A 10953-nucleotide genomic window follows, 5' to 3' on the forward strand; every position below is an offset into this window, starting at 1 on the left:
TAATAATAAAAAAAGTTGATTATGGGAACAAATTATTGACATATGTTATCTCAGAAGATAAAGTATATAGAATATATACATTAGTTAAAATTGAATTGCGAATATTTTGTCGAGATGCAAAACTGATCATCAATTGAATATAATCACTGTTTAAATGTATGTAGGAAACATATAAGATATGCAATAAAATTTATAAAAAATATTTATTATAGGAAATATTTGATAAAAACATCGATTATAACAATTTAACAATAATTTAACAAATATTTTATAACGCAACGATTAGTTAATGTAAATGCTGATTTGACCACGACTTATTGTGATATGATTCCACTATCATTTATACTTACGGTACAGAATGAGTATTCCTTTAATCTTAGATCCTTCCAAATGATAATCTTTCGAGTTTCACCATATTGCCTCGTTATCATCAATCTTGTAGTTGGTATTTTTGACCAATATTTTCCCAATGCTGGTGTTATATCGGCGAATTCTGTTTGCCTTGGAGACTATCGGGTGACTGAATTCACAGTAATTACAACCGCTTGGCATTCTTTCGTGAGGAATCAACATACTTTGGCCAGATCATCAAGTTCGTAAGTCTCGAAATCAATTTGTTGCGTGTTTCGCGCTACCTCAAAGAAAACATTGATTGGTTATTTAAAAAAGAAAGAAAATGAAGCATCTCTGAATATTAAGTTTAATATTGCAAATACTATATAAATATCATGAATATTAATGTCATAAATTCATGATTTAATTTTAATAAGTTGAAACATAATCATATTTTTAAATTTTTTACTGTGACATTGATAAATCTTTGACTACTGTGGAGGAAACAGTGATCCGACAAAGCTGTAGAATCCTTAAAAAATATCGCGGCCCAGCACAGTCCTGCAGATTTGGTGGAGCACTTTGTGTCATTGGTGCGACGCTTGGCTTTAGGGGACTGGTTTACATCAAGAACATTAGCATGCGGCTTGTTCACGCACACACACACACACACACACCTGAATATATCCTATTTTAAATACATTCAAATGAGAGTATTATATCCTATATGTTACAAAGCTCAAGGCTAGGCCCAAAAATTAATCCATGTAAGAAAAGGTATATATTGTACAAAAATATTTTATTACTTGGTATTATTTTTCATATATAGTATACAACATAGTATATATAGTATACAACATGCAGAAGAGATATTATTAGATTATAGTTAATATTGTAATGAGAAAGAAATGAGTCAACATAAAATATTTTTTAATGTTTGCAGTTACAAATTGCCTTTTTTTCTCCATATATACTTCCTGTCCTTTTTCCTGAACTGCCAGTCAAATTGTATATTGTTTTTAATCTACTGATTTTTGTCATTAACTTTTCTACTTTTCAAAAATAATCTTTATTTATTAACCTGATTATGAAATTTCTAATTAGACATCTAGTTGACAAAATTATTAATATTTACAAATATAGATTTTTTATTCTTAATTAACACTTAACAGTATATTTTATTCAGAATGTTTCCCCTTAAGGAAGTTATATCAGTTATATTATAAAAATTATTTATCGATAACTCTTCGTGAAAAATTAGGAATTTATAGAGAAATATGTAATCTAGTTGCTGTTAAAATTTTAATTTGGTAGACAAATATTATATTTAAAATTTTTATTTTGAAATTATAAAAAATGTATTATTAATTTATGGTGGTATTATGTGGTTAAAAAATTCGGGTTTTTGTTTATGTTCCTGATTTTCTACTCTACAGTTGATTATAGTTTTTCAACATTGCTCTGGCCATTTTTAATCTACGGCAAAATGTACATTTTAGGGTGGGCTAGAATAGGACTTGCATGTAAGGCTGATTTTAATAATATCTGAAATATAATGTGGTCAATTGAATTAAAATTTTAACTGTAATTAGATATATTTCTCTATAAACATCTAAATTTTCACAAAGATTCATCGGTAAAAGATATTTGTAATATAACCACATCTTAACTGGCCAATTTCAGCAAAGTGTCATGTATACCATGGCTCCGCGTTTGGATAATTTATGGGATCAGTATAACGTGTAGTGTCAATAAAACCAGAAATTGCATTGTTAGATAATGAAGATATGGAAAAGTTGAAGATATGTTGAAGATATTGACAATTTGTTGTAAAAGAGAGTTTTCACCAGTTTTCACATAGCCTCGACCATTTTCATGCGTTTTGATAAATAATTTTATTTAATTAATTATTTTTTTAAACTTTGTTCTCCTGCCGTCGGCACAGTATTCGCGAGACTCAAAGTGCTGTTTTGATCACTTTTTTTACAGTTCTCAGTAGTTCTCGCACAGTTTCGACCTATTTCGTAGGTTTCACTAACAATTCCGTCAATTAATAATTTTTTACAATTTTTTATTTCGACTCCTGTCACTGCATTCAGCAGAGGTTTGAGATGCAAACAGAGTCGATCATTATTTTTAAAATAGTTTTTACTAGTTTTCACATAGCCTCGACCATTTCCATGCGTTTTGATAAATAATTTTATTAATTAATTATTTTTCTAAACTTTGTTCTTCTGCCGTCGGCACAGTATTCGCGAAACGCAAAGTGCTGTTTCGATCACTTTTTTTACAGTTCTCAGTAGTTCTCGCACAGTTTCGACCTATTTCGTAAATTTCACTAACAATTCCGTCAATTAATAATTTTTTACAATTTTCTATTTCGACTCCTGTCACTGCATTCAGCAGAGGTATGAGATGCAAACAGAGTCAATCATTATTATTTTTACGATAATTTTCGCTAATAGCAGGATGATGTCAGCAGAAAGCGGCATTCATGGAGCGACTCCGGTATTCCGGAAAAAGAATGTAGCAGTAGCAGCAGCAGGAGCAGCGACAGCAATCGGTGAGTGAATTTTTATCATGTATATGTGGAACAAAATGATGTGATAAACGTGATGCGAGATAAAAATATTGATTCTGTTTCTTGCCATATCTGTACAGTGTCAGTATTGCACATTTATAAAACACGATTATGCACATTTGCATAAAATAGATTTAAAATATGAATGCATATAATTGTAAACTTTACGAGTATAGCATGAAACAGAACCAAATAAACGTGGACATAGCATAGAAGAGACCCAAAAAGTCTTGCACATTACCTACGGGATTCATAGATAATTGACTACATAGTTCAATGTGCACATTTGGTGCACATAGAGGCGCTGATGGATGAAAACGCCTAAAACGATGCGATGATCGCTCTGAGGTTCCTCTCTGGTGAAAGTGAGAAGGGGTTGTTAGAACCTAAAGTGAATGGGGTTTCGCATCTTATTCTTGAAGAAAATAAAAAATCACTCCATTTTTTTTATATCGAACATTTATAAAATTAGTTTTTCAGGAAAATGTAAAAATCAAGTACTTTTTTAAATTGAATTTTTATAATTTATTTTCTAATTATACCAACCAAAAGAGAGAGAAAGAGAGAGAAAGAGAATAAAAGGTTAAAAACATTCAAAGGAAATCAAATTAAATGAATGTGTGCTGCATCCCAATAAAATGTTTATTAGTAGTTATATTTATGATCAAACAATTAAAATACATTTAAGTTCAATGACAACCTTTAACATCTTCACTAAGAAAAATCACTGTAAAACAATGGAATACATGAAAATCTTTTTATCAGTTATAATTATTTAATATTAGATCTAGAAAATATGTATATAAGTTAAAATATGTGTAAAAGTGTGTTGTCAGATACTTTTTTTACGTTTTATTACGACTTTAGGTTTATTAGTCTCGTTATCCTCAGAGAGATTCAAATAATTTTTTTCATTGAATCTTTTAGGAAACTTGACAAGTAAAGCCCTTGTATTTGATTCAGATAAACCTCCTGTCTCTTTTTCTGGCAGTAATAATAGTGCATTGGCCCCTACAGCAGTAATTAACTTGTCACTGATGATATTTCCTTTGCTGTAAGCCATGGCATGTGCTTCTTCCACATCCCACTCCAAAATCGCCCATGCGATTCTAGGACGATTATGCAAGACGTATTGATGTTTCATCTAAACGAGATTATAATATTAAAACAATATACATCACATCGTGTTGCAATACGCAAAAGCAATCTTACTTTAATTGGGTGTACTACAACATTGTAATCCCCACTTAAATTGTGGCGCAAATCGTTCACAAGGGTTACAAGAAATATTTGTGCGACAATGCGAGCAGATACTGGATTTCCCGGGAAGCATAAAAAATATTTAACTGCATCATCAATTTTGCACGTTGCAAATATCGTCGATTTTCCTGGTTTTATGTTTACATTTCCTGGAAAAAAAAAGCGTTTATTCTAAGCAGGAGATCGTTCTTCTTTTTTTGATATATTTGACAATTTAAAAAAACATACCAAAATGTATAGTGGCTTCATAATATTTTTCTAAAATAGTTTTCATTAAATCTCTATCATTGGACGAGCCTGTTGTCACAAGTATGTCTACTTTCTTTAATGCTTCATCAATCTTACCCCGTATAGGCAGCATTCTAAAGTATAAATTATTACTCATTAAATTATTATTGATGAAGAGACTAAGGTAATTATATAAATTAATAAATTAAACAAAGACTATTATAATATTATAGCATATATAACAATACAATAGGAATTAAAGTAAAATTTAAATATTCTCACTTATTTTCCACTATTCCAAAATCCAAAGAATCAAAACCTTGTTCTTTTAATAATGCAGTTAGACTTATTCGGTTAACGTCATACATAAATCCTGGTGTCAAAAGTTCTCCAGGTTCTTTTAAGTAATTGCCGATAGACAACACACCTATACTGGGTATATATTTAAAGACTTGGACTTCTTTACGACCGGAAGCTGCCAAAAGTCCGATTTCCATTGGGCCAATATGCGTGAATTGAGGAATTCGGAGAACTTTTCCTTTCTTCAAATCGTAACCGGTAGGTCTTCAAAATTGATTAGCAAGCAAATGAATTAATTGCTTTGACAAAGAGATAAAATCTGTATCAATTGTATATATTTATTGAAAATATTTTATACTTAATATTTTGTTCCTTTCGTGGTTCAACCATTATCTCAATATACGTGTCGTCGCTGTTTTCAGATTTTTCCACTAGCTTTGTATCCTTCACTGGTACAACCGCTGTTGCTCCTGCAGTCGGACAGAAATAGCAGTTAATTTTATATTATAAATAAATCATTATATATACTTATTTGTAATTATTTACCATCGGGAATTGGCGCTCCACTTTTCACCCACAAGCATGTTCCAGATTGAAGTGACATCTGAAAAGAGAATTAAAAAAGTTGTCTGATTCCAAACTGTCACAAGAGTCTAATGAGTTAATTACCTTACCGTATCATTTACATCTAGCACTTTTCTTAAGCCTTTACCATCAGTTGCCAGTACGGCATATCCATGCTTAGTGGAAGCTTTAAATGGTGGTACATTACAAATAGATTTGATATCTTTCTCGTACATTATTCTGCCATAAGCATCACTTAGTGGTACTGTTTCAAAAGCCATTTCTCTTGATCCTTTACCTAAATTCTTTATTACTTCATTCATCTTGAACACTGCTTCTTTTAAAGAAATCATAGAATGTGAATTCTTATGACGTTTGGTTGAACTCATAATCTGTAACAAAAATCGTATGTACAATATCGTAAAAGTTTTACCTTATTAATAATATAGAAGGTATTTTAAGTAATTCTAACCATTGAATCAGGCAGAGGAATAGACGTTTTGGGGCGTTTGACAGCAGTACTGGCATCTTTCTGTAAAGGATTTAATGTAAAATATCAAAATTTGTTATTATATTATTATTATTAACATAGACAGTATTTTACCTGCTTTGTAGACTTATAATCAGAAGTTGATGCAACATTGTTTGATGAAATATTTTCTTTGTCCATCAAATCACCTAGCCAATATATTGTCTCTAATATCATATCTACAACAGCTTTGAAACATACTTCTGGATTTTTGTAGGGGCCAGACAAATCAACGATTAGAATCTGATTTTGTACTCCACATAAAGTTCTAAAAACAAATTACAGCAGTAAAGATATTATGCATAATTCTAAAAATTTTAACATAAGTAGAAATAAAAATTTACTTATGTGGCATAATCTCGTTCAGTCTCGTTTCTATGTTTAATATCGAGTTTGCCATGTATTCAGAAAGTTTTTCTTTGTTATCAATAACATTTTTAATTGCTTCAGTTACAATATGTCTCTCTGCAGGCTCAATATTACCGATAATGAGAATAGCGTCATTTTTATTTTTGTTGCATGCAAAAAGTAATTTTTTCTGTAAGCAAAATAAAATTGAGTAATCAATAATACAACAAAGGATTTTTTAAATATGCTTTGGTTACCATTATATCACTCTTTACTGGATTTGCCTTTATTACATCAGATATTTGGGCATTAGTAGTTATTATCACATCTTCAATAAATATATCTTCATTAACGTTGGGTGCATCCTCTTTATATACTAAATTAATATAACAGAACATAATATTTATTTTCTATTTTATATAAAGAAATTAAATTTAAAAAATAAAAATTGATTAATTAATGTATTACATAAAATTATCAGTAATCAAGGGAACTAGAATAAATACACTGCAGTTTTCAATTTTGAAATGTAACATCGCATATATATAATTAAATTAATTCTTTATTATATAATTTATTTTTCAAATTAGTTTATTTTACTAAATATTATGGATCACGTATAGTCTTTACAGATGATAATACACATAAAGAATATATATCTTTATAATACATACGTATCATTATTCCAAAGTTAATTGTCATTTTGACTCCTTTTAATATCGTTAAAACGTTAATAATCGTCGAAATTTTATCTCCAGTCTCGTCTTGCCGCATTTACAACGTTCGTCGACTAGATTATTAAGTTCACGCAAAAGTTTTGCTATGACGAATTGTTTATATTTTTTCTCATTTCTTAATGTTGAGATTATAATTGGACAATGTCAGTTTTGTTTTGGGCATATAAATATGCTCTACAGATCTCTTCGTCTAAACAACAAATTCTGTCTTGAGTATTTCTCATATTAGTAGTGTCTATTAAAAAATTTATCATTTAAAATACAAATTTTTAATCATGTAATAAATATATGCGTCCGCGTATGCAAATTCTAGGATACCTTGTATAAAATAATTTACCTTAATTACAGTAAACAATTTACAGCTGATTATTTAAGAAATCGAGGATAGTTTGAGAGTCACTGTTGGAAGTTCGAAGGCCGTCACGAGTCGCTTGCGTTAAAACACATGCATTTTCTTATTTTATCATTGTTGTTATTGTGTAATTGACATTTTTTATTATTATTATTATGTAATTGTGTAATCACCGGTGATATATTGTGCGGTTTGTGGCTAATTAATTGAAATAATTGTAAATGAAAACCATCATGTGACCACGTGTTGCCTGTTTGAGGTTATGTTGAATAAACTCTTGAATCACGTGTAAATAATTGTTTTAGTAAGAAAGACACTAGTAATCTCACCAATAATATATAGCGATTAGAATTAAATATCTTGCAATCATGACGAAAACTAAACGAGCTAATGATAGTGAATGGAAGCCCGTAACGTTAGAAGGCGCCTTATTGTCCAACGGCATAGAAGGGTTAATTGGAATAGAGGAGTTGACAGATTACAGCTTAGAGCGAAGCAGTAAAAAAGGCAATATTGTAACTACAAAGGTGAAATCTACCGAAAAGAAGAAAGTAAGTATTTATTTCATAATATCTTGCGATTTTCGTTAAAATTACATTTTTTATTGTAGTCAGTGTCAAAGCGGAAACGCCCGAGGGAACAGGAAGATACTGATGTCGATAATATTGAGCTTTCTGCAAAGAAATCGAAGACTAAGAAAGCTGAAATAAAACGTACAAAGAAAAAGATTGGGAAGATAGTTAAATCAGCAGACTTTAAAATTACAGATCCACAGACTGATTCTGACAGTGGTAATGATTCATCTTGTGACACAAATAATAGTGAAGGCTTGTTTAAGACGAACGTTGAAGCTTGGAGTTTCATGGGTGTTCCTACTCCTGTGATACAAGCTCTAGCTGATCAGAACTTTCATTCCCCTACTATGATACAAGCACGGACGTTACCAGCTGCTATATTGGGTCGCAGAGATATATTAGGTGCTGCTGAAACTGGTAGTGGCAAGACATTAGCATTTGGTATTCCAATTATAAAAGGCATCTTGGATTTAAAGAATCAGAATGAAGAACAGAAATGCTCAGTGAAAGAAACTGAAGGTAATATAGTCATTTATTTTTGTTTGAATTTGTTCTTTTTCTTTTATGAAATCAATTTGCATCACTAAAACTTTAATCAATCTTTGGAATTTAAATATATTACGAATAATAATTATTTTTCAGAATCTGATTCAGAAAATGAAGACTTATCAGAGAATTGTGTGAATGTTGTAAAAAATGCAAAACTTAACGATTATTATAATACTCCAATCAAGCCCCTGTATGCATTGATCCTGACGCCAACTCGTGAATTAGCAGTTCAAATAAAGAACCATCTTACCCAGGCAGCGAAATATACAGATATTAAAGTAAGAATATCTTTCTAAACTTACAGAGTTAATATATTGCTTACTTACTGATGACATTAAAAACCAGTTTTCCAGAAAATAGTTTGGAATTATTACAGTTTTATTATTTTTAATATTATTTTTAAATACAATTTTAATATGACTGAATATAAAGAAATAAAAGTATTATTTGCTCTTTATTCAGTGTATGGAATAAAAAGTTATGTTGTTGCTTTTTTTGCAAATAACTTAAAAATGATAATTTTTGAATTGTGTCTTACTCAAGCAATATAATTCTTATTATCATATTATGTAGATAGCTATTGTTCTTGGAGGCATGGCAGCAGTGAAGCAAGAAAGGATATTAAACAAAGGTCCTGAAATCGTGATTGCCACACCTGGAAGATTATGGGAATTACTTGAAGAAGGCAATTCTCATTTAAGTCAAATAGATTCTATCAGGTAATTTAGTAAATTAGCAGTAAAATCTATAAAAAAGTGATCTTATAATATATTTCAAGATATATTATTAAAAATATATCTTATGGTGTTCATATAAAATATATTTTATGTAATTTATATAGATATCTAGCTATTGATGAGACAGATAGAATGATGGAAAAGGGTCATTTTCAAGAATTACACGATTTATTGGAAAAAATGAATGCAAATCCAGAGAAGCTGAAGAAACGGCAGACATTTGTTTTTTCAGCTACCTTGACTATGGTGCACGATCTTCCGGATTATCTTGATAGAAAAAAGAAGCGGTATGCGAAGAGCAAAATATCTAAACTCACTCCTGACCAGAAATTGAAAAAGATTATACAATTGTTAAAAATAAAGAATCCTAAGGTCATTGATCTTACAAAAGAGTCAGGTATGTATTTTGCATTTTAATCATTTATCGTTAAATAGAAATAAATTCCGTGTGTATTTATTGTGTATATTGTGTTTATTTAATTGAATCTGTATTATTAGGTATTGCCGATACTTTAACAGAGTGTCGAATAGCATGCACAATTGATCATAAGGATTATTACCTTTATTACTTCTTAAAGAGACACACAGGAAGGACATTAGTATTTTGTAACAGCATTGGTTGTGTGAAAAGATTGGCCACTCTTTTCAGTATACTTGAATGCAAACCTTTATCTCTGCATGCTAATATGCAGCAACGACAACGCTTAAAAAATCTTGAAAGGTAAGAAATATATAATATTTTATTTCGAATAACATTTTAATATATCAGAATTTATCCCTGTAATGTACATATAATACAATAAAAAGAACGTTTTGAAGAGATTATTATATGCACTTAATATGTGTATTTCTTGTGACATTTATTGCTTACTAATAAGAAGGATTCCAGGTTTCAAGCTGATGAGAATGGATTGTTGATAGCTACGGACGTAGCTGCGCGAGGTTTAGATATACCTAATATAGAACATGTGATACATTATCAGGTTCCAAGGACAGCCGAGGTAAATGTCTAAAATGTTGTTGCAAATGATAATTATACACGTTAAGATACAGATCACGTAATCGAGTTAACAATTATCTTGCAGAATTATGTACATAGGAGCGGTAGAACGGCGAGAGCGCAGAAAGAAGGTATCACGGTTCTAATGATGGAGCCTTCCGAAAAACAGAATTACATCAAGTTATGCAAAACTCTCGGACGCAGTACGTTAATATTAAAACATTGATTTAATAATTCAATGATTAATTGTGAAAAAAATATAATGTAGATTTGTTTTTATAGCGCACGATTTACCTGTATTTCCGGTGATAGACAGAATATTAATCGCCATAAAGGAAAGAGTGAACGTCGCTCGCGATATTGACAAGTTAGAATTGATTTACCGCCGGCAGAATAATCAGAAAGGTTGGCTACGAAAGGCAGTGGAGGATATGGACATGGTTTTGGACGAGGAGGATGATGAGTAAGAGAAATGAACCAATTTTTTTTTTATATATTATAAGTTACAGTACAAGTTACTTTAATCTCTACTTTTTTTTTCATTTTAGTGAATCATCGACGGAATCGGAAGAAACAGCAGCATTGAGGCGTCAATTAAAGGCAAAGAAAAATCAATTACGATCATTATTATCGAAACCAGTATTTCCAAAAGGATTCTCGGGAAAATATCTTGATGATAATTTAACTATAGATGTAACTCAGGATGCACAAAAGGCTATCGAAGTGATGAGAAAAGTAATAGAAAATGATATTCATAAAAGTAAAGGTAGCAAAATCACGTTTCAGAAAAGACAATCTTCCCAAAAAATAAAAAAAATGTAAAAAGACATAAAATATATATTTTCTTCATATAAACAGAG

At 30.4% G+C, this 10953-nt stretch overlaps 2 protein-coding genes and 2 long non-coding RNA genes across 7 annotated transcripts; 2 read left to right on the forward strand and 2 right to left on the reverse strand.

The window, feature by feature from the left end:
* Positions 1-184: 184 nt before the first annotated feature.
* LOC118647874 lies at positions 185-2228 on the reverse strand. Its single transcript, XR_004965023.1, has 2 exons — positions 803-2228; positions 185-635 (listed from the first exon to the last, which is right to left on the reverse strand). It is a non-coding gene; the product is annotated as an uncharacterized LOC118647874 (long non-coding RNA).
* Positions 2229-3454: 1226 nt separating this feature from the next.
* Positions 3455-5229, forward strand: LOC105828812. 3 transcript variants are annotated; one of them, XR_004965002.1, is made up of 3 exons: positions 3455-3496; positions 4853-4960; positions 5125-5229. It is a non-coding gene; the product is annotated as an uncharacterized LOC105828812 (long non-coding RNA). The 3 variants fall into 3 exon arrangements; XR_004965001.1 differs by lacking the exon at positions 3455-3496 and adding an exon at positions 4495-4586; XR_001138440.2 differs by lacking the exon at positions 3455-3496 and having other exon boundaries at positions 4822-4960.
* LOC105828810 (gephyrin) lies at positions 3539-7351 on the reverse strand. Of its 2 annotated transcripts, none has more exons than XM_012667327.3 (13): positions 7218-7351; positions 6818-7115; positions 6401-6519; positions 6140-6333; positions 5871-6063; positions 5739-5798; positions 5377-5658; positions 5249-5306; positions 5061-5172; positions 4685-4966; positions 4403-4536; positions 4127-4323; positions 3539-4058 (listed from the first exon to the last, which is right to left on the reverse strand). In XM_012667327.3, the coding sequence occupies exons 2-13, from the start codon at positions 6915-6917 to the stop codon at positions 3747-3749; spliced, it is 2043 nt and encodes a 680-aa protein (XP_012522781.2). In that variant the 5' UTR covers positions 6918-7115; positions 7218-7351; the 3' UTR covers positions 3539-3746. The 2 variants fall into 2 exon arrangements, with proteins under 2 accessions (XP_012522781.2, XP_036149577.1); XM_036293684.1 differs by having other exon boundaries at positions 6818-7070; positions 7218-7307.
* Positions 7266-10948, forward strand: LOC105828809 (ATP-dependent RNA helicase ddx24). Its single transcript, XM_012667326.3, has 10 exons — positions 7266-7783; positions 7843-8326; positions 8450-8634; positions 8930-9075; positions 9198-9490; positions 9592-9814; positions 9983-10094; positions 10179-10296; positions 10376-10556; positions 10642-10948. Exons 1-10 carry the CDS (start codon positions 7601-7603, stop codon positions 10913-10915), a joined length of 2199 nt encoding a protein of 732 aa, XP_012522780.2. The 5' UTR covers positions 7266-7600; the 3' UTR covers positions 10916-10948.
* Positions 10949-10953: the final 5 nt, after the last annotated feature.

This window comes from Monomorium pharaonis, chromosome 11 (genome assembly GCF_013373865.1).
Source record: "Monomorium pharaonis isolate MP-MQ-018 chromosome 11, ASM1337386v2, whole genome shotgun sequence".
Lineage (NCBI taxonomy): Eukaryota > Metazoa > Arthropoda > Insecta > Hymenoptera > Formicidae > Monomorium > Monomorium pharaonis.